The 25,084-nt window shown below is 38.6% G+C and overlaps 1 protein-coding gene and 1 long non-coding RNA gene across 5 annotated transcripts in view; one reads left to right on the top strand and one right to left on the bottom strand.

Moving 5' to 3' along the window:
* The first annotated feature begins 100 nt into the window (after nt 1–100).
* On the top strand, nt 101–15,904 carry LOC128794923 (uncharacterized). Its single transcript, XR_008433312.1, has 3 exons — nt 101–199; nt 736–832; nt 15,729–15,904. It is a non-coding gene; the product is annotated as an uncharacterized LOC128794923 (long non-coding RNA).
* Nucleotides 2,234–25,084, bottom strand: part of RORA (RAR related orphan receptor A) — a 250,408-nt gene continuing 227,557 nt past the window's right edge. For 3 of the 4 annotated variants that reach the window (XM_053955228.1, XM_053955227.1, XM_053955229.1), the window contains 8 exons: nt 23,674–23,815; nt 21,611–22,006; nt 18,701–18,822; nt 17,362–17,494; nt 16,538–16,645; nt 15,095–15,205; nt 13,719–13,831; nt 2,234–12,514 (listed from right to left, as the gene is read on the bottom strand). In XM_053955228.1, coding sequence (XP_053811203.1) covers nt 12,350–12,514; nt 13,719–13,831; nt 15,095–15,205; nt 16,538–16,645; nt 17,362–17,494; nt 18,701–18,822; nt 21,611–22,006; nt 23,674–23,815 — 1,290 coding nt within the window. In that variant the 3' untranslated portion in view covers nt 2,234–12,349. The remainder of the gene's footprint in view (nt 12,515–13,718; nt 13,832–15,094; nt 15,206–16,537; nt 16,646–17,361; nt 17,495–18,700; nt 18,823–21,610; nt 22,007–23,673; nt 23,816–25,084) is intronic. The other variant, XM_053955230.1, reaches the window with a different exon arrangement.

Here is a 25,084-nt window from a genome sequence, read left to right as displayed (position 1 = left end):
GCCCGGCGCATGGGTCAGGTGTTCTGAGCCAGCCAATAGGGACACGGGCTAAAGTAGCGCCTCAGAGTGTGGTCGCCATTTTGTGGCAGGCGGGGCGGATGATGGCGCGGAGCTGTACTGTGCGTGTTCACAGGCGTGGCCTGGGCAGGAGGTGGATGTCTTGGGCGGCACATCCCACCCCTCCCCGAGTGTTTCAGAGGTGGGGCCCTGGGCAGAGGATGGGTATACCGTGTGGCTTCTCCCGCTCTGGGTGTGCAGTGGTGGGGGGCAGCCTCTCATTGAGGGGTTGGAGGCGCGAGGGCTGAGGTGCCCATAGAGAAGGCTGGGTTCAGCAGCTTCCTTCCTCTCTTAGGCGTTCAGTTTCCCTGGCTCACATGTCGTGAGCAGCGCCGCAAAATCTTTTTTAACGGATGGGCAGGCTTCCCGGTGTGGTAAAATTTGGAATTCGGGTATTCTCAGAACCCATAGGTCTGGGTGATGGAAACTCATTTGCTTGTGGTGTTACAAGAAAAGGTGATGCCGGTCATTGCTCTAAAGATGGGGAAATGATGAGGGCAGAGCATGTGCCTGGTGTCCTGTGATAAAAATGGGGCACTATTACCCAAATCTCTGGGAAAACCTAGAGATGATTCAGACTGATTTCCAAACCCACCAACAAGGGAGTCTTCAGCTTGCCTACAAATCAGTTTTAAGGATAGTGATTTTAATTCTGCCCTCTTGATTTGTTTATCTTAGAGAAGCAGAAAGGTTTTCTATCCCACTGGATAGACCCACCCAGAGCCCAGCCATGGAATTACCCCCTTGTAAGGAGTGATCTTAGTTCCCAACCCAGGTATGGTAACAGTTCTGAATTACAGGAACGCTTATCTTGGTGAATGTGGCAGCTTAAATCTTCCTACTTCAGGCTGAATCGCTCTAAAACCTGCAGTATCTGGTGTTTGTGGTTTTTTTTCTTTTTCTTTTTTTTTTTTTTTTTTTTTTTAATTAAGATACTGCTACTTCCTACTGGTGATCTTTGTACTTCCATGATACAAACATGAACATCAGGAAACAGGTTTCCACTGTGAGGGTGATGAAACAGTAGCACAGGTTGCCCAGGGAGGTTTTGAAGTCACCATCCTTGGAAATAGTCAAAAGCTAGGCATGGTCCTGGGCAACCAGCTCAAGGAGACCCTGCTTGTGACCTCTGAAGTCCCTGTAACCCTCTCTAGTTCTGTGGTTCTGTGAAATAATCAGACCTCTGGTGAGGTCAAACCCACCACCTCCTAATGTACAGTTTAGCTTTCCTAATGGTTTCCTTATGGGCAGCCACAGGAGTCTTCAGTTTGTCTCACTTAGAAAAATTCCTGTGTTTTAGGTAGAACTATACAGTTCTTGATAAAGCTGTTCCCTAACCTGTATGTTGATGGTTAGGAACTCTCCTGTGACTGGGAAAACTGGGCAGGATCATGTCCTGAGGATAAGAAAATTAAATCTGTGTTTTCAGTGTCTTGACTGCTGTAGACATGGAGCTGATGTAGAACACATGGCACTGCTTAGTGCTACCACTCTAGGAGTTATCACTTACACCACTTTTTTTGTAGAGTTGATCTGTAGGTGAAGGCTGCTTCCAGATACAGTGCTTCAAAGATGAATGCTAGAATCTATTTCTGGATCATGGTCAGGCATATAAATACTGAGCTGTTAAAAGCTGTGTCAAGACTGAGGCATTTCTGAGTAGATGCAGAAGGACAATTTCACATGCCTGAAGTCTTAAGACCAAGCATGCTGCTGACACATTCAGGTATTCCCAAAGTTAGCACAGCAGAGGGGAGTGGTACCTTTGACTTTCAATGCCTAAATTGTATTAAAATTTACATTTTAAAACCCAACTCCTCATTTAGATCTGACCTAAAGCAGTATTTCTGCTGAGAGTGTTCACTGGGAGAGTTTTGTGCCAAATTTCTTGTATTTTGCACTTGATGTAGTGAATTGTGGTTTCAAACAAGGCACCTTCAAACACAGGGAAGCTACATTAATCCATGTTCATTCTGAAAAGGTTTAAAGCTCTCATTGGCCAAAAGGTGTTTGGGGGGTCATCTTGTTTCCCTGCTGACAAAACATGGTGTACGTGCTAAACCAGCTCTAATATGAGTAGTCTAATTTTGCATCAGTGCATTCCTTAAGGAATAAACCTAATAAACCATAATTCAGAAAATCAAGGAAGATGCGACTGACAAAAAAAATTAAGACATTTTCCCATTAGAAGCTGAAGTTTTATTACAGGATAAGAGTACATAAAGCACATCTAAAATCGATGTGTTCAATGCACTTAATAAAGGTAATGTAATATTAAAGGTACGGTTTCTAAGTACAATATAACAACATTCATATTAGAATGAAAATTGGAGTATTTAAAAGACAACATTAAATCTCTTATTTTTACAGTCATATTTACAAAATGAATCAAAATACCTTTTTCGGGACCGAGTAAAATAACAAACTTGAATATAAGCAGGCTATCGTAAGAGTGAGTTGGAAAGGTCTATGGAAGGGAGAAGTGAAGTGACTGGGTAAAGATCATTAGCAAAGGTTTAGTACAATACCACATCCTCTTGATGGCTTACATTTTACTGTGGCTAGAAAAGGAATTTATACATACTGTACACATAACAGACAGCACATATTTACATGTACAGTATAATTGCATTAAACTTGTGTGTATTTACAGAAATTTGAGCATATCACTCAACGAGGTTTTTAAGTCTGTGTGCTTCATCTTCAATCTGATGTATATTTGTAATCAGCATTTATTCTGATGTTGGTATGTTGAACATTTAGTAAAGAGGGAGGATAAATGTTAACCAAATGGTTTTGCATAAATATATCAAACTATTAAAACAACAGGGAGAATGTGTTCCTGGCATTACCTATAGGTTGGTACGTACAAATTTAAGAGTGAGTCCTTCTCTTTGAAAATATCAAAAGGTGACTTAAATCAAGAAGGGAAAACAAAATTGTCATGGCTTATATTTAAATACGATTGTAGCTTCAAGAGGTTTTTATAATTGTCCTGATAGTGTTTGCAGTTAAACATTCCACTTATGAAAATATACCCATGGTGCAGTAAAGTTTGTTTTTGTTTTTAGGTCAACAGTATGTTTGCTGTTTAAAAAAAATTATTTATATATATATATTCCTTGGATTGAGGGTATAAAAGCAGTGCATGGAAGCCAAGAACCATGGCTTTAAAATTCACTACCTTCTATTATCAAAAAGTGCAGTAAACAGAAACATTGTTATTAATAAATTGCTCAAAAATCTTTGCTAAAGATCTTATAAATTCAGTAATATTACAGAAAAATTCTAATAAATATTTAAAAGGTTAATTACCTCCTTAGTTAGATATTTGATATCCATCAGTTTTTAAGAATGAACATGAAAATATCTAGAATGAAAGGAACAGGGGATAGGAATATTTTGAAGGGTATATGACTACGTAAATTAAGGTATACATGAAAAAATAAAAACAAAACCCCCATACCTGACAAAACGTCGCAAATTCCACTTCTTAATTAACTTTAGTTGCTACTGGCTGTCCTTGGATATGTATGCATGGTGTATAAAGCATATCCAGGGACTGAATTTAGCCATCCATCACGGCAGATTTACAGAATATTCCTATTTACAGTATCTGGAGTTAAGTGTGTAGGCATGGCCCAGTAACATCCACAGTCTGAGCGTGTACAGATCCTATTTAAAGTGAGGAGGGAGGAAGGCACCCAGCAGAATAACATCTATAAATTTCCAATGCAACAACAGGATAGAATTCCCCCAACAAGCCAAATAACTACCTCCCTTTCAGACAGACAGCATTTTGTAATTATTTTATACTGGCAGATTAGATGTTTTTCTTATTTTTAATACAATACAGGCAGACTGTTTTAGTAACCAAAAGGATAACAAGCTGGACAGAACAATTTTAATAACATTAATAATTAATAATGTTAATAATGTAGAAAAAAAATCTACATTTGATATCAAGTATCTGTACCGGTGAAGTAATTTTCTCCTTATTAAATATACTATAGAATAATTTATATAATGACACTATGCATTTAAAGAGAAAACCATGTCCCAAATCTTGTACTCTGATACAGGTACTTGTTGGGCATATGTTGGTGTATATATATATATACACAAATATATATATTTATATATAGTTATACTCAGTGAAATTAACAAGACCCAAAGGTGGTATTGTCTAGGAATAAAAGGGGTTTGTTTGTTTTTGTTCACAAAAGTAACTTATCTAGCACCACACATCAGAAAAACACAAAAATAGCACACTCTAGTTCTAAACAGCTATGTCTAAAATAGATTATATAGTAAAACAGATATTATACAGCATAATGTGGTATTTGATAAACAGATAAATATTTGCACTGTGTAGGCTGTTTATAGTATAATTTTATCTATACAGAATGAAAGCAAAAATTTAACTGTATAGAGGTGAGCAGAACAACATTAAATATTATGACTCCAAAGCAGAGACAAAGTTAGAGTTGAAAGAATAGAGCAAGATAAAATGTTTACAGGCCATTACAAGTCCTTAAATTAGTAGTAAAATAAGGAATCAGTTGCTCAAGTTTAGGAAAGCAGTAAACAAGAGATTTGCATTTACATGCAGATGTCTAAAACTTGTATTTCTTTTAAATCTATGCACAAAAAGTCATTTGTTTTTATTGCTTGACATTCAGTTATGGCTAGAATATTTTTAACCTTTTTTTTTTTGTACTTTGGAAACAAGAATATTGTTAAAGGTGCCATAAAAATGGACAACATTGAAAACAGTTTGCAAATAAACCACCTAACACTGCAGTTCTTTATACATTTTAAAAAGCCTTGTCTGGGGTTTGTCATATGTTAAATATATTTAATCTGGGAAAATACATTGTAGCTTGAAGCCTCCCATTGGCCCAAACATCCAATACAAAAACACATCTCCAGAAAAGGAGCAGGCAGACAATACAGTTACATATAAAGAAGCAGCCAGTTAATGTCCTAATACTTCAAATAGTAACCACTGTTCTGTACCTTGTTTCTAAATCAATGTAGAAATGAGGAACATTTTGGATTTTAAAAGGTGTACAGTACGTATGCCTTTTTGTGAAGTAAAATTCACTGTATTGCTTATGAATTCTCTGCATTAGATATAGATAGCATTACAGATTGCAAATTCCTGTAAAGTTTGTGCATCTACATTAAGACTTTGTGGGGTAATTCAGGGTAGTGTTTCTCAAACCGAAAGTCACAACTGGTTGTTTGAATGATGCCCAAGTGTTTAGATCATGATCAAAACACCCGGCACACCCAGCTCGGTTCTTTGTGAAGTGCAGGCGCTCCAGCGCGAAGCACGTGCTCGTGCTGGCTACAAGGAGCGCGCTGGGCTGAGAACTCGGGAACTGCACCTCAGCCCCACGGAGGGCTGCACGGAGGAGCTGCAAGAGCCGGCTGGGGACCGCACTTTGCATTTGCAGCGGCCGGAGAGTTCCCAAGTACCTGCAGCAGCTTGGTTCCTTCACTTGGGAAATGCTGCCAGTCATTCCAGCTGATTCACACTCCCTGCCCCAGGAAACCTAAGTCAATTCCAACACAGAGCCCTGTGCAGAAATATAGCTCATAGAGATTGTGCCTTCAGAAACCTTGAGAAACACTAACATAGGAACACAAGTATACATAGGACATGTGAACACTGAAAACATGCAGATGTTAACAAAGTGTGATGTTACACATCAAGTTGAACAACTTGATTGTGGAGTTCAGCTCGAAGAAGTAATAAGATTATGAGGGAAGACATACAAGTGAATATTGTGGCAGAAGAAGTGAGCCTATGAGTATTGATCTGAAGCCTTTATCATTTTTTTTTTCTTATTTGGATAGCCTACTTATTGCTATAAAGTTATTGCTATATTCTACCAATGATAAAGGCAAAAAAAAAAAAAAAAGACAAACAGCAACATTATAGATGGAAAAGGTAGAATACAGCTTCTGTTTAGATGTTAAAATTCTATTTAGTACCTGAATAAAGTTCCAGAGAAAGACTGTAAATTATGCTATGTATTTTTCTCCTCAAGTCCAGTGACTTAGCATTATGTAGCAAGCCATTATCACAGTACTAGAATTAAAGCACATACTGCAAGGATTTTAAAATAAATACTCATTTACATGTTAAAACTTTTCTTTTTGTTGTTGTATTTGGTATCTATATGCATTTGCCCTCATTTCCACCAAATGATTAACTGACAGAAATATTTAAACAAAAAGAAAGAGGCTAATATTCAAATATATTAATGGATGTAACTTTAAAAGTGATAAATATTAGTATTAATAATTAAAAAATAATTCTAATAGTTATGTTTCTCCAGCTAGGGAAAATAAAGATGTTCTGTGCAATCTGAATCAGCTAGCACAGGTAGAATTCCATACTCAAGAGAAAATTGCTTATTATTTTTGGATATTGTGTAGTAAGTGCTGTTTCTGGCATTTATATTAATAGGTTTGTCTATATTGAGGAGTTTAGGAATGTCTAGGGAAAAAAATACACGTCATTTGTACAGCTTACACTGTGTAACCTGTTTTGTTCATCAAGTACAGACTGGGGATTGTCTATGTGAATCCAAAAAAAGATACTGTAATACTTGGATCATCCCACTACACAGTTAAAACATCTTATAGGTTGTCCGTTCTAAGAGTGTTTAATTGATGTGCAAGTATGTAAAGAATCGGGTGCACTGTCAATCAGCAGGAGGAATTCTCTTCTGCTGAAGATGCCAGAACACCAACTGATCACACTTGCTAAGTGCTAGTCTGCCTTGGGAAGCCATTCCAAGCTAAACTCAGCTGTCAGCTTGTGAAACTGTAAGGATGGTTTCCCTATTTATTAAGCAATCTAAAGTAACCAACTGGTAGCTGTATACCCATGGAAAAAAACCCTCAAAAATACCAGAAAACTGGGGCTTTCTCCAAGCAGGCACATTGGATGGAGAAATCAAATTCACTCTCTTTCCAATGTAACCAAGGTGTTGCAGTCTTGCTCATTTTGTTCGTAGTTGTTTACTTGCATTTTCAGAAGAATGTGAAGCCATAAAACAAACCTAACTGGGACAGGCTTCAAGCATCCTATAGTTTGGCACTGGGAGACTTCTAAACATTGCTGGGTTTTGGTGCTATTGTAAAATCACTTGGAATTGCTGTATTTGATGTACTAGATATGAAAACCTATTCAGCCTCAGTGTTTCTTTCCAGTCAGGTTTTGGCTTTACCACAGAACATCTGCAACAATGACAGACAACATTTGAAGTGTTGTTCTTGTATTCCTGCAGATATGTGCTCCTTTCTATGTGACTTCACTGATGAAACCTAACCATGACCTTTTCATTCTTACTGTATTCTCACGAACTGATTCATTTTCTTTGATAATAACTTAAATACTAAAAAGCCGCTTTCTATTGCAGAACACTGAATTTCAGCTGAAAAAGTAGTCCTATCATTATAAAAATGTTCAGAGGGTATTGAAATTAATTTCAGTCAATTATTTAGTGTGTCAGCATTTATTTTCTAAAATATAATTGTAAAATCTTTGCACTATTTGGAGCACTTCTGTTTTGATCACAATACCAACCAAAAAGCAGCTTTACTGCAAGAGTGAGCAAGAGAATGAGGCACACATAAAGCATTTGGTTAAAAAAAAATATCCAGTTCTCTTGTGCCTGGGGGCAGGGGGAAGGGAAGAAATACTAGCATATTTTTTAAAAAGTAATTTGTTCCACCAGCAGTACTGGCCACCCTGTTGAAGAGTTTTAGAAGATCCCTGAGCACATTAGTTTCTGACTTATAACCCCAAAGCTCCAAAATGATAGGGCTTCTCTTGTTGATAACGAGATGGATTGTCATTCACAGTTAAGTCAATCATAAGGTGCTTAATCTATTTACCCTTTTTTTCACCAATCAGCACAAAGAACTGTCAGAAAATAACTTTTATTTTTCTTTTTTAAATAATAAAAGGGCACAAAATTTAAACAATCAATGTTTTGTGACAGTGGTTTAGGATTATTATCTGGCTGCCCCTCAACAACAGACAAGTGATTCAATCGACATTCCTTAGCAAAAAAAAAAAAAAAAAAAAAGAAAAAGAAAAAAAAAAAAAGAAAAAAAGGAAAGAAAAGAAAAAAGGCAAAAAAAAGAAAAATCCTGTACAAATATGTATTTTTCCCTGAGGGATCAAGGTTACACCCGCAAGTGCTCTATGTACATATTGCACTGTAGAGGAATGAAGAACATGTGCAAAAAAAGCAACAATGATTGAAGCTTACTAATCAAACCTTTTAATCATGACTGCTATGTCATCTTGCATTTTGGAATGTCGGAACACAGCTATTCCTGTAATCTAAAATGTAAAAATAAAAAACAAGAAAGAAAAAGAAAAACACACCTCTACTATGGCACATTCAATGAAATAAAAAGTTTTCCAAAGACAAATAGACAAATTCCATCAAGAAAATAATACAAAGTTTGTTCGTTTGTGGTTTTTTTTTTTTGTTTTTTAGAAAAATTACATTACTTTCTTTCATTGTTTCACATTACAAAATCTTTTTTTTTTTTAATGTTTACACAAATCACATTTTATTGCAGGAATATTTCAAGTGCCATCAAACATTTATAGAAGGGTTAAAAAAATAGAAGTCTCTCTAAAGTGGTCCAGACAAGGCTTTGTATAGAATAAATCTTTTTACCACCTTCTATTTTTGACTTAAGTATTTTGAATACATTTTCTTTATTCCATTGACACTTAACAGCCTAGAAGCAGCCACTCACGCATCCCACACATACACTCATGTGCACACACAATGGACTCCCTCACACACACACAGGTGCACATAGACAGATATCTTGGTATTCATACTAAGATAAGCTAATAAAGAACAACCAAACTTAAAAACAGCCTCCCTTTTTACCTAATTCCATCTGGAGCTGATGACATATTAGGGTGGTTCATATGACAGTATAGTCTAGTAGCTCTTCCTAGAAAGCCAGAAAACATCTCCAGGGATAGATTTAACTCCCAAGGAAAATATCTGTGCAGGACTAGGTCCTCTAAACGTAAAATATTATGTTCAGCTATCCTAGTGTTTTTAATTATAGTGAACTGGGCAGATGATGAAAATACTCATGTGAATATCCATTGACCTCCAGTGGTTTTTAACTGGTTGATCATCTGATACCAGGCCACAGTCCCAGGGGTTTTGCAGAGGGCATTTCCTCTGCTGTGCTAGGTTCTTACATGGCCATCTCCGGCCAGCCACTCTGGTGTTATCCCCTTGCATAAAACCCTCTTTGGCAACAGATGTCTTATCAGTGTGTCTGCTGTTTTTTCCCCTCTCCATGAAGGGCCACCCAAAAATTACACTCTATTGCCAAGTGGCTGTTAACTGTGACCAGGAAAGCAGAGTTACTTGGGGTGTATATGTTCAGCCTGATTTAACAAGGTCCCAGTACACATGAGCTCCCACAAACAAAAACAACAGTACTTTCTGGCCTGGAAGATCAATCTCAGCTAAGGCCCTATTTGAAACCTTTGTATTGTTATGTATTTTATTAGTAAATGCTCCAAGACTTATATTGTCAGTTTTATGAATGTAAATATGCTAAACAGATTCCAAACAAAACCACTGGCACCTAGATGCCTGGTAATATACTAATATTCATCATGAAAAGGTAAGAGTAAGATGTGACTGAAAACTAATCCCCATATTTTGCCTGGTAGTCTACATTGTCAGAAGTAGGAGGTGTATCTTGCTCTCTAAAAAAGTAAGGTGTTACTTCACTATTCATTAGTTGACACTGAGATTAAGTTTAGTTGATCTTTACAGGACTAGCACCTAAGGCTGGTCACATTCAGAAAACATTTGTTAAAGAGGTGCTTCAAAAATAGGAATACACATTAGAATGCAAGTACCATATAATGCCAGTTACTCCAATAAAGTAAACAATGATCTTAGGAAAAGTGTTTCAGTGGGAGTGAAGAGAGCATGTGCTGGGCTGTGAGCCACCTCTTCAGGAGCAGGCAGGATGGAGCAGGAAAAAGACAGCTCAATGGACTTTTTCCAAAAGCCCTCTCCTGCCTCCATCCCAGTGCTCACAGCACTGCAGGTGTTCCCCTCCCACACTCCAGGGCACACTGCCCTGAGGAGGCAGTGTGATGCTCTGCTCTCACCCTCCTTTCAAAGTCTAGAGATGAGTGATAGCTGTAACCTTCCCTGATGTGCTAGACTGGAACATTTTTAATAAGTGTCATAGATAAATGTTTCTATTTGACCCCAAAGGAAACATGTTCAAATCATAGAATAAACCTATATTTTGCTAATAAGAACCCACTGATCTGATTCTGCTTTTTACAATACTTAGGCTTCGGTGTGTGTCTATTCACTTGTTACTTCTCAACAACTATAACATATCTAAGAGATTGTTTACCCTTGGAAGTTAAAGCAGTAGGGCACATTCTGTCTCACTCCTTTTCATTTTTTGATGTTCCCAGCTTTTTCTTAGGTACTTCATCAAAACTGAATTTGCGATGGCCTACATGGCATCCAGTTATGCATCTTCATCTCATCCAAACCCAATTATACACCTCTGGCTCAAACAGCCACAGTTTGTGATGTTGTTTATGTGAATCTGCTTCCTTCAGAACTACATTTACTGCCAGCTTTGCTCAGAGATAGAATTCTTCCTGAAGGGAATGGTAATTAATAACACTGCAAGATTCAGCTTATTGGTTGGTTATGCAATACAGGAATCAGAATTACAGAATGCAGGTTTCTGATATTAATGATTTCCAGGCTGGTACTGAGTACAAACTAATGTTTTCTAGCAACAGTGTGCCTTTCCTTTCTTAGTCTGTCCCTATCTGATCAACTTTAAAGTGCATCTTTTTAAACATGGAGAGAACAGACTTCTCTGCTCAGCTCCCTGAAACTGAACTGCTGGATGCTGGAACAACAGGGGTCAGTGTGTCTCACCTCACTGAAGTCAAAGACAGACCTATGGAATTCGATAGGCTACAGCTTGGCATTTGAAGGCATTGTTTACGATATGGAGTACAAAAGTATGTAATATCACATGTAAAAATTACTTTTCCGCAAGCATGTCATACACACGTACTTTTACTGTAGATACAGAATTCAATAAATACTTTCAAACCTGGATTTATCATGGGCAGGAATACACTATTTAACAGCCTGATTTTCAAAGATGTTGTGTTACTAATTTGTAAAGATCGGTAATTAATTAGTTCAACTCTGACACTGGAAATTCAGAACCTTTGAAAATGAGGCTTTTGACTTTGAAACATTCAGGTTTGAAAGACTTGAAAATAAAAGTACCTTTGAATTTAACTTCTGAAAAGATTATTTTAATGTAGAAAACTGTCATTATTTTCAATTCTTTAAAAAATCTCTAACCATTTCAGGATATGACCAGCCTCTCTTTAAAAGTAACATGGAAAACAGCAGCATAAATACCTCCCAATGTACCAGTACCTGCCAAACCTTTTTCAGTTAAACTTGAATTTCTGGTGCACATGCAACACAACAATGAACACGCTAGCATTTAATTTAAAGAAAAAGGTGCAAAATGAAAGTGCCTTATCAATTCAACAAGAAAAGCTATACCAGTAACTACATTTTATATTAATTAAAACAATATATAAACAATATCTCTTTTGCTATATATAGTCTTCATGCCCATTTACCCTGTAATATATTATAATGCTATTGTTGCTATTGCTATGGACCCTTTTCATGCCGTTCTGTCTACTGGCAAACAGTGGTAGGTGAAAAAAAATCGTCCTTCATGAAACAATGAGCAAGTTGTGCAAACTGATGCTGAAATCTCTGCAATGCACACCAGTCGCTGATTACTAGGTGGACTCTGTTCTGACCAACAAATTGATTGTTCTGTCAAAAGTCTGGGGAGTGAACTACAGGAGAAAACAACCTTCTGACATTAGTACCCTCAGTCTGTGTAAACAGAGGTCAAGGATTGAGAAGTTGAGACAGAAAAAGGGTCCATATTTGTAGGCATAATGGAAATCATATGCATGAGAAAAACAAGTTCAACTTTGTTTCATTGTTTCCCATCCTTCGCCTGACCCCGACCGCCAAGAGATGTGCAGTGTGTTGGCTCCCTAGGTCTGTGCAGGGCCATATAAAGTGTCTTGGTTTTCTTTCTTTTTTTTTTTTTTCCTTTTCTTTTCCTTTCTTTTGTTTTATGTTTGTACTTCAGACATTCTAGAAGTGCTTAGGTGATACGTTTACCCATCAATTTGCATTGCTGGCTCAAACTCTGAAGTGAACAACTCCTTGTAAAGTGGAGGAAAATGAAGTCGCACAATGTCTGGGTATATTGCTTTAAATGCCATAAGCTTTTCTGTATGTCGTCCACACAGTGCTCTTAAAGTAGACACTTTGCATATTAACTGTAAAAAAATGAACACAAGTCACATGGTCATACATGGAACTAGGCCTCCCAATCTTGCTGTAAGGATTAAAGCTCTCACAAACCAAATTATTAACTTAATAAGGAAATTTCAGATGCACAGTGATGGATATTTGCTAGAAGTATTTAAGTAATGGACTCACAGGTATTTGTGAAATAATCTTTTTTAAGTTCTTAGGAAAATGTGGCATTAGGTTTCCTCGCTGGATTGAAAAACAAGTATTTCAGGGCTGGATCTTCACTCAATAAATTATCCTCTTGGAAGATGGCTTTTATACCCACTCTGACTATTATGGAGGAAACTGGCAGTGCAATAGATTAGACTTATTTACCTTAATTCAAATAGGGTCAAAAATATGAGGTCACTCCCTGAAGTTACTAAGTATTTGTACCAAAGCACATAGAAGACTCTTCTGACAAAGGTATCCAAAATGTACACTGAGAGAAAATTACATGAGCTAGGATTTGAAATTAAGAAAATCTGCAGAGCCTGGGCTGGACCACCCTGTTTCTATTGTAAGTAATTCTGTGGTGTGAAATGAAGCATAAGCTCTGGCTGTGCAGAGGTGTAAAAGGAGCTACCTCTGCAAGCTAAAAGTAAAGTGCTTATATTTCCCCAGTTCTTCAGATTTACTTGTAACATCACTCCAGTTTCCCATTTCTGAGAAATTACATGAAGATACTCTAGTATAATAGTAGGTAGTGCCTCTTTTTCCTAGGCATCAGTATTTAGAAGAACTGAGAAAAAGGCTGTGTGGGGAACTTCTCACGGAAGTCTGAAAAAGAAGTTTATTTTGTGTGTTGCATGTTATAACAACTTAATTGTCATGCAGGCTGAGATTCCACAAATACTAAGGCATGCATGTTGTAGCACTGAAATAGTATTCTGTGTGGCAGGAGTGTTGTGTAGGAGAACTATCAAAAACCTTCATCACTTTTCATAGAGTTCCACATAAAAATACTCCCTTTTCAGACCATTATCAGCCTTGTTCCCTAGAACATCACCATTTCACCTCTTCTACGTTTAAGTAACTAGGTTCAACTGAGCAGCTCGATTTTTGAACAAAGAATTCTGGGTTTATAAATAAATTAGCTGCATATGAGCTTTTACCCCATAATCAGGGCAATGTTCAGATGAAGCCACTCTTTCACAGTCCTGTGACATGGCACAGGATTACTCTTACCTTTGTTAGAATTCCATCTTCTCGGTGGTTCTTCTGTAGGACGTGCTGAAGTGCTAGCTGGATCTTCTGTTGGAGTTTTTCAATTTTTACTTTCTCTTGAAGCCATGAGCGATCTGAATATAAATGGAGTTAAAACCTCTAGTAACGCACACATGGATCACAGCGCACCAGGAATTACTAAGTCTGATACAGATTCCTTTGTCCTGTTTGCAGCCTTCCTTCCAGTTGTGATATACTTTCATATAGAAAATGGGCTTCAAAATTAATAGGTTTTGAAATATATTTATTACATGCACTTAAAGTTACTTTTATAAAGCCCTTATTTAGGAGAATGCAATGCATCTGAGTAAGATCTATTATTCATATGCTAAGAAAATCTATAAAATGCAGGGTGTTAAATGAGGCTAGCAATGTTTTACTGGGAAACAAATAGATCATATAACGAACAATTAGTTGGAGAGGATCTTCTTGCTAAGATCTTACAGAACTTACAGAAGACCAACAAAATTTACAGATCTTACAGTGACTGACAAAAATCAGATGCAAAGATTCAGCTATTAAAAAAAAAAGCAACTGAACATTCTGGCAGAGAAACAGTATTAGCTGCCACCTTCCTGGTGTGACAGAACCGTAGGGTTCTGTAGCTTGCTAGCACACTTCCTGTCTGGCCAACAGCATGAGAACATATTTATGATAGACTCATTAAATCCACCATTGCTAACAGAAGTTTCCATCACCACTCCTGAGTCCACTATGCTGCAGTCTGAACTCACTGTTTCCTTCCTCAGGTGTCAGGCCAGGCACAAACTGACTTTCTGCCCCAGTACCTTGTTCCACCTGACCTAAGAAGCCTTTCCAGGACCTGGAGCACACTATGCACACTCACCTGTGATTAATAACTTATTTTAGCCACAGGCATGGCAGACCCAGGCTGACTTCTGGGGTGACTTGGATGTCTTGAACCACAATTCTCAGTGTCCCCAGTCACACTAAAATGGCAATGCTGGAAATTTTCTGTTGTGCTGCAGCTGCAAGCTCATACACATGAAAAGCCAGCTATGCGAGTTCAGTAACTGCCTGTCTCACCAGGATTGGCTCATGAGTATCACTCAAATGCATTTAAGCCTTTGCAAAGAAGCTGAGTCCTCAACGAGGGGAAAATGTGGAAAATAAGGGCTTGTATTAGGATTTTCAATTTAACAGATTGGTTCCTAAATTCATAGTTTTAATGTATTTATTAAAATAAAAAATTTGGTGAGGTGACACTCAAAAAGGTGGTATTTCCACAATGTCTGAGAATTGTAACATCATTAAAAAGGTCTCAAAATAAAAACAACCCCTAACAAATAAATCTAGAGGAAATCTTCATCTCTTACCTGCTGACATTAAAACAAACGCAGAAAACAAAGCTATCTCATCTTCTGTCAGGTGCATAGAACATAAACTTTTTCCAAATTCAAACACAAAGCTAATGAAGTCTTCACAACCTGCCAAAAAGAAGGGAAGCTCTTGTTACATTGTTTAAAACTACTTCAGTGCTACAGAGTTACTGATTTACTCTGATGGAGATGAGAAATAGATGCAAAATACTTCATAAATGGTCTTCTCCTTAAGGACTGTGGAGTGATGGCAGTGAGATCTCACTCATCCTTCAGGGTATTACTCCACTCACAAGTTCCCAGCTCCCACATTCTGGCAGCCAAGATTCTGAAAGTTTTGCACACTGTGTCTTTTCTACATTGGGTTCTCATGGGGTAAATATGGATAAATCTCAAGCCATTTATTTTCAAGTTCAAAATTGCTCTTTGTTTCTGTTCTAAATGGAACTTTGTCATGTCAGTGTGGACTGAAGAAATTCTGATTTTAAGATTATTGAGCACATAGAGTGGGGGAAGAGAGAGGCACACAAGGGACATGCAGGAAGCAAAGGGAGAAGCCAAGGTCTGACTGAATATGGTTCATGCAGAAGAGGAACTCTGTCTCCTTCCATCCATTCTCTTGCTCACACAGGTGTTATTCAGGTTACTGCTGCTGTCACACATGCAGTTACAGTCTAAAGTGAGCCCTGCTCTGAAGAGCATCACAACCTGAGAGAAGAGGATTTCCTCAGCCTCCCCAGCCTAAACTTCTGGATACAGCTGGTAACAGATCCAAGTTGTATTTCCTTAGAACCCAGAACTGTTTGTGCTCTGACCTTGTACCTTGAGGTGTTTTAGAAAGGCAGAGAATACTTAAGTAATTGTCCAGCATTCTCCACTGATGTATTTTCACTGCCTCCAAAGTGGCTTACAGCCCAAATCTATACCCAGTGAATAGATCCTTTTAAAATTAGCAAAAATACATGGGAAAAATGAAAATTGTATGTAGTTTACTTTAAAAAAATGATTTACAGTACTTTACCAGGAAATAACCAGACTTGGCAGATTTTAAAACACCATTAACATCTTCAAAGCAGTAACATCAGTATATCCCAAATTAGCTTAAAATCTGCTGCCTTTTACAACAGGATATATGAAATGTTATATTAGATATGGGCTTCTCAACAAGTGAGTCCAAACTGCTCTACCCTAATCAAAATGCTGAGCTTCAGCACCAACAGTCCTTTACTGCACAGAGTTAAGCTGTTTTACCTCCTGAAATCAAACAGAGCCAGCATGGCAGCTTACAAAACAGCAGTTTGAGCTCCACAACTCTTTTATTTGAATACTATAGACTGATTTTTCAAAGCAGCTGTTTTCCCTTGCTTTTCCACCTTATTATTTCTATTCTGGTTTGTTTTTTTGTTTTTTTTTAAGACACAACACTTCACATTTCCTTACCTAAGGACTTGAAAACCTCTGGGCTAGCATACTTGCCATCAAAGTAGACTGTGTTGTTCTGGGAGTCAAAGGCACGGCACATTCTGATGAACACAACCTCTAAAGACCCTAAAACAGAAACAATGGATGTTTGACTAAGGAAGGAGAGCCTTCAGTTGCAAAGAGCAAGTGAGGATTTAATAACAATGTTCTGCATTCATTGTCAGTTTAGTAGAGTAGTAAATTGCTGTGGTGTAACAGAGCATAGTTTGGTTTGCTGGTAGAATTACAAGAATTCCCATAAACCCCTTTAGAAGTTTCACTAAAGCAACTTAGTTAATGCTAATAAACTCCAGTGATATTTTTAGATTAATTAAGTCTCTGAAGCCAAAGCAGCTCATTTATATATACATGGTTCACCATGTATTTATATATGCATGGTTCACCAAGCCTTAACAACTTGGTCCAGTATTTGTAACCTGAATTACTCCTAAAACATCTTGCATAGAACAATTTGGATTTTTACCTTGAAATAGTCACTATTAGCAATCAAAAAAGAAAAAAAGAAAAAAAAAAAAAAAATTTCCGATTTTTGTATCTTAACACACTCACTGCTCCCTTTATCCATAATGAAAATTTAATAGATAGAACTGAACTCCTTCTCCCCACAATAACTAAGATGATATTACTTCAAAGACAGAAAATTTGCAAGGTTTTCCATTATTTGATTTTAAATATTCATTATACTGCATATGAATATATGTGAATGCAACCACTGTATATAACATGTAACACCTTTCTCAGGCAAAACTAATAGAAGCACACCTTAAAGCTGACCCACATACCTGCTTTTAAAAGCACAATTTGATCATTTTGACACAGTTCCATAAAGCCATCAATGCGTTTGGCAAATTCCACTACATACTGTATAGCTTCTGTTATTTTGACTGCGCATAACTGCCACATTACCTCCCTTTGCTGTTTGAGAGAGAAGAGAAATTCCAAAATTACTAACCAAGCTTTGGAAAGCTCAAACAAAACTGAGCTAAAGAAAACCAAACAACAAAATGGAGTGAGTTCTTTCCAACACTCCTGGCTACAGTCTGCTTATAAGACAAGGGGAATTGACTTCAAAACCAGGGACTCATATGGATGAGTCACAATGCAACCATGGAAGACTTCTTCAGTCATGTCAGAAGAGATCCAGCTTGGAGTACTTTTATCATAAGCCAAAAATGTCCAATTGTAATGATTTTGGTCATTTCAGTGGGAACTTTATTCACTGTATGAAAATAAAATGCCAATTTACACCAGAAAGGCATGATCATATTTTTCCTATCACCTTCTCTATTTTGTACTGAATGCAAATTCTCAACCTAGCTCATCTTCAGAAGCATGCATACAAAGATGTCCATATATGAAGATCATCTTGATAATAACATAAAGAAGGCGTGGAAGTAGTGAGTTTTTCCAGTGTTGATAATAATGAAATCACCTAAACTAGAAAAAATTATACTCCTAAAGGTTAAATATTTTTCAGTGGAAATGAAAAATACGTTCAAAGAACAGTGTGCTTCAGCAGTGCTTCCCAAGGTCATTTTTCAAAAGTAGCTAATTGGTAGGAGCTTGTGGATGGAAGGCACATTGGAAATAACATTGATTTGATCTTCCAACACCCTGCTGGCATAGCAGCACTGTACTACTGCTCCACAGGTAAAACCCAAACACTGAGGGACAACTGGAGCATGAATCAGGATTACTGTGACCCCAGAAGGCTGGAAATCTGATGGAGCTCTGTGTTTATAAACTCAAACAGAAACACAGCATGTAACATCACAAACTTGGTGGCTTTGGCTTCTGTTGTTCCTGATCCAGGACGTTACAATTTACGAGAAGAAAATAACATGCCAATTAGGATTGAAAAAATTCCTATTATTTTCTATCCTTCTTTATCACAGACAGATTTTAGGAGAATGACTTTGCCTTTTCCTATACCTGTAAAATGCAAATGATATCCTGACCACCTTGCTGCTTTTGATTCTAGTGTATTATTTTTTTAAAAAACACACAGAAATACACATTCCTGATAGTAAGGAGAAAGCAGTGAAAAAGTGAATTTTGCAGTGTGTTATGGAAATACTATGCTATAAAGAAACCATGTCGTATCTTCGCATGCTTTTATACCTTGTTCTGATAGTTCTCAATTTCCTCCTGCAGAAAAGTTTGCCATGTTATCTGCTGTAACTCCTCTCTCAAGTACTGGCAAGTTTCCATGTGTGACTTGGAAATATTCTGTGCAAGATGTTCTAAAAGAAAGAGCAGAAAGCGACACGCGTTAGAAATGCAAAGCTATACCTTCAGACACGAGAAAAGCTCGTATATTTCAGTTGCAACAGGGGGAGGGGAGAGGGTGAGCTAAGAGAGAAAACTGCTTTGGTTTGAGTTTCCTTGGAACCGGCTTCGGGAAGCGCAGCCATTTAACGCCCGGCCGGAGGACGCGGCCGTGCCCGCAGCCGCCGGCAGAGGGCGCCAGTGACCCAAAGCTGGGGACCAGCGGCAAAGCGTGACAAAGGGGGGACACGGACACCTCTGGGGCACACCCGTCACCGGGCTCGGAGGTACCCCATGGAGCAGAGCCGCAGGAAAATGTGGGAAGAAGCGGGGTGGTGGACCCCTCGAGCGAGGGCACACATCTGTCCGTGGACAAGGCCGTGCTGAACGTGGGACACTGTCAGGGCCAGGACAGAACAGCACTGCCAGCCAGGCAGAGCCGCCAATGCCAACGCTTTCCAACAGTAAATACAGTTACCACCTGTCTAGCGTTCTCTCAAGCAGGACTCTGGTTCCAAGAGGCTCCCTGGGAGGGAAAAATGTCTTTTCTTTTTTTCCTACTCTCATATAATTTAAAAATTATCAGGAAAACACATCTATTAGAGAATCCAGATGATTAAGATAACACACTAAAAAATCCCTAACACTAGGGGTTGTTTTCCTTCAGCTTTAGTCTAGTCACCTAGTTTACTACGCATGATTTTAAATTTCCATGCAATGTTTTAATTCCAAATAAAATTATTTTCTGCTACTATACTTGATTAAAAGATGTATAAGGGCAGATTTACATTTATTAATAAAACCTGGTTCCATTAGGAACACTTTCAAAAGCCTGAACAGAATTTAGATACCCAAGTTCCACTTTTATTTAATTTCCTTTTTCCTACCCTGATCCTTCAGGTGGGCATGTTCTCCAGTTTTAGCATGTGACAAGTAGAGGCCTGGGGACTTGTCTTACACAATTCTGCTTTGTTTGGCCACTGAAAATGAAGGCTCAAACCAAAGAGGAATGGTGGTCACTACAACATGGAGGTATTCTGAGGGACTGCAGTACTGGGTCTTCTGTGAAACTGGCTTTGTTTGGTAATGATCAAACCCAGCTCTTCACAAACTGAACTGCTAGAACAATGTCTGTCAGTAGTTTGATTAAGATATTACCTGAAAAGTCTTTAACATACAGATGAAGTAAAAGCAGATTATATGTGCTGCCTGGGTAATCAGTAAGGTAGAACAGAACATAGTTTATACTTTGTCACCATAGCTTTGATATGTTTCAGAGCATTTTTTTTTAACAAGTGTGTAGTCAAAACACTTGTTCTCGGTAGCAGCAGCTGACAGCAGGATCCCTCTGCCCTTGCAGGATGCAGGAGGTGAAATATTCCCATGTTATTCACAAAGCTCCACCTCACTTCGGGACTGTACACACCTAAATATTTTCATTGAACAGCCACACCTTTCTAAATTGAAACCTTCATCTGGAAGACAAACATTCTTCAAACATTGTTCAGTAATGTTAATGTTGGGCACCCAAATCATGCTGTGCAGGGTTTAAATAAAGCACTACTTAAATAAAGGTAAGCAACAGGACAAACTTTGTTAGGCCAGTGTTCCAAACTCAACACTGGGCCTACAAAGGAAAAACCCTATTTTTTTTTTCTCTGAGTTTAATGTATATTTTTTTTAATACCTTCCATGAGAAAATCAGCAATCATTTCACTGAGACAAAGCTGGTAGTGTTGCCTTTGTCCTGACATTTTCTTCTCCTTTTTACCTATCTGAAATTATTTGAACTGATGCCAGACAGAGTATTTTGGCTGTCAGGACAAATTATATTGTAAACAGCATTCTGCAACATAAGGACATTAAAAAGCAAGCTTCTTGTGACTTCCTCTCTTTGCAGAACTTCTCAAAAGAACGTAAAATAAACCACACAAAATTTTAATGTGGAATACCTGATTTTTGAACTATTTTTAGGTTTTCATAATAAAATAATTAGAAAAAATGTTGCTTCAGCAAGTTTTAAATGCCTGGCTGCTTACATAAGTAATGGAATCATAAAACCTCTTCTTTAATGTCCTGTTCCAATTTGTTTATAACCAGTTCACACAGCACACTCTTAACTCCAGTCTCAGCTGTTGACAAATCATACTTGTGGAATTCAGCCCTAGTATAATCATTAAGGGAAAAGTTTAAAATAAAATGTGCTAATTAATGCAGTTATTATAAGGCTCTCAGAGAAATTATCAAAACTTGTTACATTCAAAAATGTCCTTCAGTATCTGTGGCTAGATTCTCTTCATTAAGTCACAAGAACTGCCCTCAGATTAGCCCAGTGCTTTTCTCAGGTAAAGAGCAAAAGAAAATCAGCATCATCACTTTTTGAGTGATGTACTGAGGTAATGAAAAAGAAGACAAATTGTTAAAAAATAATCTGCAAAGAAAGAAATGCCAGGTCTGTTATCTCAACACTAAAAATTAGCTTCTTAATCAGTATTCCAAGGGTTTCATTGCAAGGACTGAAAGCAAAAGCAACACTGGTAGCACTGATCAACCACAGTCCCCTGGGAGCTTTATCCATAGCAGTAAGGAGTTCCCCAAGTGCCCTGAGATCAGGGTATTTACTGTGCACTTCACACAAGAATGCCCATCCATGCCCACAGCTCTATGGAAGCAGCATTCTCACTATCACCTGGCTACATGTGCCACTTGAATCCAAAGGGTACTGTTAAGACAATTACAATGGAAGCTTTTCTCTCTCATTACCTAATTCTGCCATGGACACAGTTGGAGAGGTCTCCCCATTTGTAAAAGAACAATAAGGGAAGAAGCCCGATGCTGGTGTGTAGTCACATATTGGTTCTGGTTTGATTCCATTAATATCAAGACCCGACTGATCTGGAGAAGGCTGTATGTCTAAGTAGAAGCTGCTAACTGCAGAGTCTGCTTTGCTACCTTCAGGGGTATGCCCATCAATGTAATTACTGAGGTCGTCATGTAGCTCTGTTAACCCATTGGTGGTGATATTGTATGTTGGTGTGAGTGGTTCTGCCTCTCCTGGCTGCTGCTGGTGATCCCGCTGCTGCTGTTGCATTCGATGTTTCTGCACCTCGGCGTACAGGCTGTCCCTCTGTTTTTTTGACATTCGACCAAACTTTACAGCTGAAATACAGACACACAAGAGATTACATCTCTACACATCCATCACCACCTTTTCATTGTGAGTCTTTCAACATTACATGGAAGGACACAGCACAAACCCCAAATCTGCAGGATGGGCAGACCTAAGAACCACTTCTCAGTTACAGGTACACAGCTGCAGCATCTGCTCTTTAACAGACTGTCTTGACATGCCACTGAAATGGACCATTACAAGTCACTGGTTTAGCTTAATTCATTGACTTTCCACTTCTGTACTGGAAAGATTTTCTCTTGTATGTCCATTGAGGTTGACAGATGCATCTCTTCAGCATTCAAACCCTACCTATAAAAGAAGCTAAACCAGAACACACTGGCCTGAGACAACTCTGCAGTTCCAATCAGCTGTACATTCATGCTGTGGAATGAACCTAGAGCGTGGTGCCAACATGTGGGGTCTCTCTGTGTATCAACAGCAAGCTTTACTGGGATTGGGACTAAAGCATGTGGGAAGAACCACCAAACCTGCCTTCAGCGCCTCTGTGGCAGGCAAAAATGTTAAGTAGATGAATAACTGTTAAACTAATGTGCGTGCACACACAAGTGCATGTGTGTGTCTCCACAACATAACTATGACTTTGAGGAGCATTAGCTGTAAGCCAGCAGCAACTGGTTTATAGCATCCAGGGAATTCCCAAGGATGTAGCATGGGATTTCAAGGACCTATATCAGCACTAAAAGCTTCATCCTTTAGAAAGGTTACTACTGCCTTCTGTTTTTCTACAGGAAAGCAAACATTTTGGAGGAACTAGTCATTACATGATCAGCTGTTTCAGGTTTTTAGTCTCATGGCCAATGAAAAAAAAAATAAAGACAATGTAATTCAAGAAGTAAATGTAATCTGGGAGCAATCTCCTTGATCAGGCCTCATGTACCTAGAGTAATGTGTATGTATTTGTAGAACATGCAGCGCTGCTGTCACTGTGGCAGGGGAAAAGACTGAGTCAGATCTTCAAATGGGTAAGTGGTGGCAGCTCCATTCCATCTGTGGGGGAGGCGTGCAAGTCTCAGCTGCAAAGCCAGTTCTGACTGAATTACATAAACAACTGTTTGGCAGAGGAGGGCTTTCATCACTACTCAAGCTGCAATTTTGAGCTTAATATTTAACAGCACTGGAACATCTTTTCTTCAGAATTCTGTCTTTGAAAAAACACTGCATTACTTTTATCTTTGCATTTTTCCCATTATTCATTCTACACAAATTTAACTTCAGTCAATACTGGGAAGCAGCTCTGATTTGTACCCATGCACCAGGCAGTGCTACAGGAGGTCACTTAATCTGGAATGAATATACAGAGAAGGTATTAACATGAGACTAAAAAACTGCATCTTCAAGGAATGACCAGAGACAAAGCTCTTAACTGGGAACTATAATAGGTAAGTAGGAAAAAAGATAAATCCAAGAACTTTTACATGCCCTGATTTATATATATTTGAGTATACAGCAGCATCTAAAAACATACAGCATATAACACAGAAAAATATGAAGCAACATCTGAAACTCATGTGATGATCTCAACTATCAGGCCAATGCACAATTAGCATATAAATGCTGGTTTTTGGTTGACCATCCATCATACCACATGTTATGTTAGTTTTTTGCAGCCAGGCCCCAAGCTAGCAGTGCTTACCATCCCGAGACATCCCCACGGCAAGGCATTTCTGTAAGCGACAGTGCTGGCAGCGGTTCCGGCTGGTCCGGTCGATCAGACAGTTCTTCTGCCGGGGACACGAGTACGTGGCATTGCTCTGCTGACTCCTCCTAAAAAAGCCCTGCCATGCCATGGCAAAACACAAGTCAAGGAGCTGTTAACTGATGGAGCAAATGAAGACTCAGAAAGGTAGTGTACTTAGCAGAAAAGAAGTTCAAGTGCTCTACAGTCAACTAAAGGAAGTTAAAATTAAAGGTTTTGTTGTTTATTTTCCTCTCCTAGAAATAAACAAGAAACTAGCAAGAAAAGGTTCATTAAAAAAGTGTTGTAACACATAAAGGAATTACACTTTTTATTCACTGATTTTACAGATCCCATATTACATATGGTACACCAGCTCTTTCCAAATGAGTTAAAACTAATTACAGACCTTGATTTCCTATCTTTCCTGGGTTGGCACAGTTCTCCAAAATCGGGAGGATTCAACAGATACCACCTTGTTCTGCTCTCTGGAGTGACAGTGGCAGGCTGTGATGTTCAGCCTCACCAGTGTGTGTGTATGTGTTTAAAAATAAACAGCACAATGCTGAACAGTTTCTCCTACAAATAATTTCTTAACATGTTTTTTATAGATTCACAGAATCATTAAGATTGGAAAAGACCTTTAAGATCATCAAGTCCAAACATTATCCCAGCACCACTGTGTTCACCACTAAACCCCAACTGCCACATCCACATGCCTTTCTAAACACTTCCAGGGATTGTGATGCCACCATTTCCATGGACAGCCTAATCCAATGCCTGCCCACCCTTTCAGTGAAATTTTTTTCCTAACATCCAAATGAAACTTGCCTTGCCACAACATGAGGCCATTTCCTTTTGTCCTGTTGCTGGCTCCATGGGAGAAGAGCCTGACCCCCACCTGGATCCATCTTCCTATCAGGGAGTCGTAGAAAGCAAGAAGGTCACACCTGAGCCTCCTCCAGATTAAATAACCTCAGCACCTTCAGCTGCTCCTTAAGAGACTTAAAACCAGTAACAGACCCTTGCTCTGCTGCCTCTCTCTGGACACACTCCAGCCCCTCAATGTCACTTGTCATGAGGGGCCTAAAACTAGACACAGTGTCTGAGGTGCCTCACTGGTGCCCAGGACAGAGGGATGGTCACTGCACTGGTGCTGCTGTCACCTGTTGCTGCTATTGTGTGAGTTAGTTTGATGCTGACAGCCCAGGTTTTGTTCAACTCTGTGCAGGATTTGGATTCTTAAGAAGGGGAAAAGCTAAAACATGTTTTATGTATGATCTCTTTCCTGAGTAACCCCATCTCCAAAGAAAGCTGGAGCTGGGAGCTTACGCAGAGCTACAACTTTATTGCCTCCTCCAGAGAGGTG

This window comes from Vidua chalybeata, chromosome 13 (genome assembly GCF_026979565.1).
Source record: "Vidua chalybeata isolate OUT-0048 chromosome 13, bVidCha1 merged haplotype, whole genome shotgun sequence".
Taxonomy (NCBI): Eukaryota; Metazoa; Chordata; class Aves; order Passeriformes; family Viduidae; genus Vidua; species Vidua chalybeata.
This window is presented reverse-complemented; position numbering and strand designations above follow the sequence as displayed.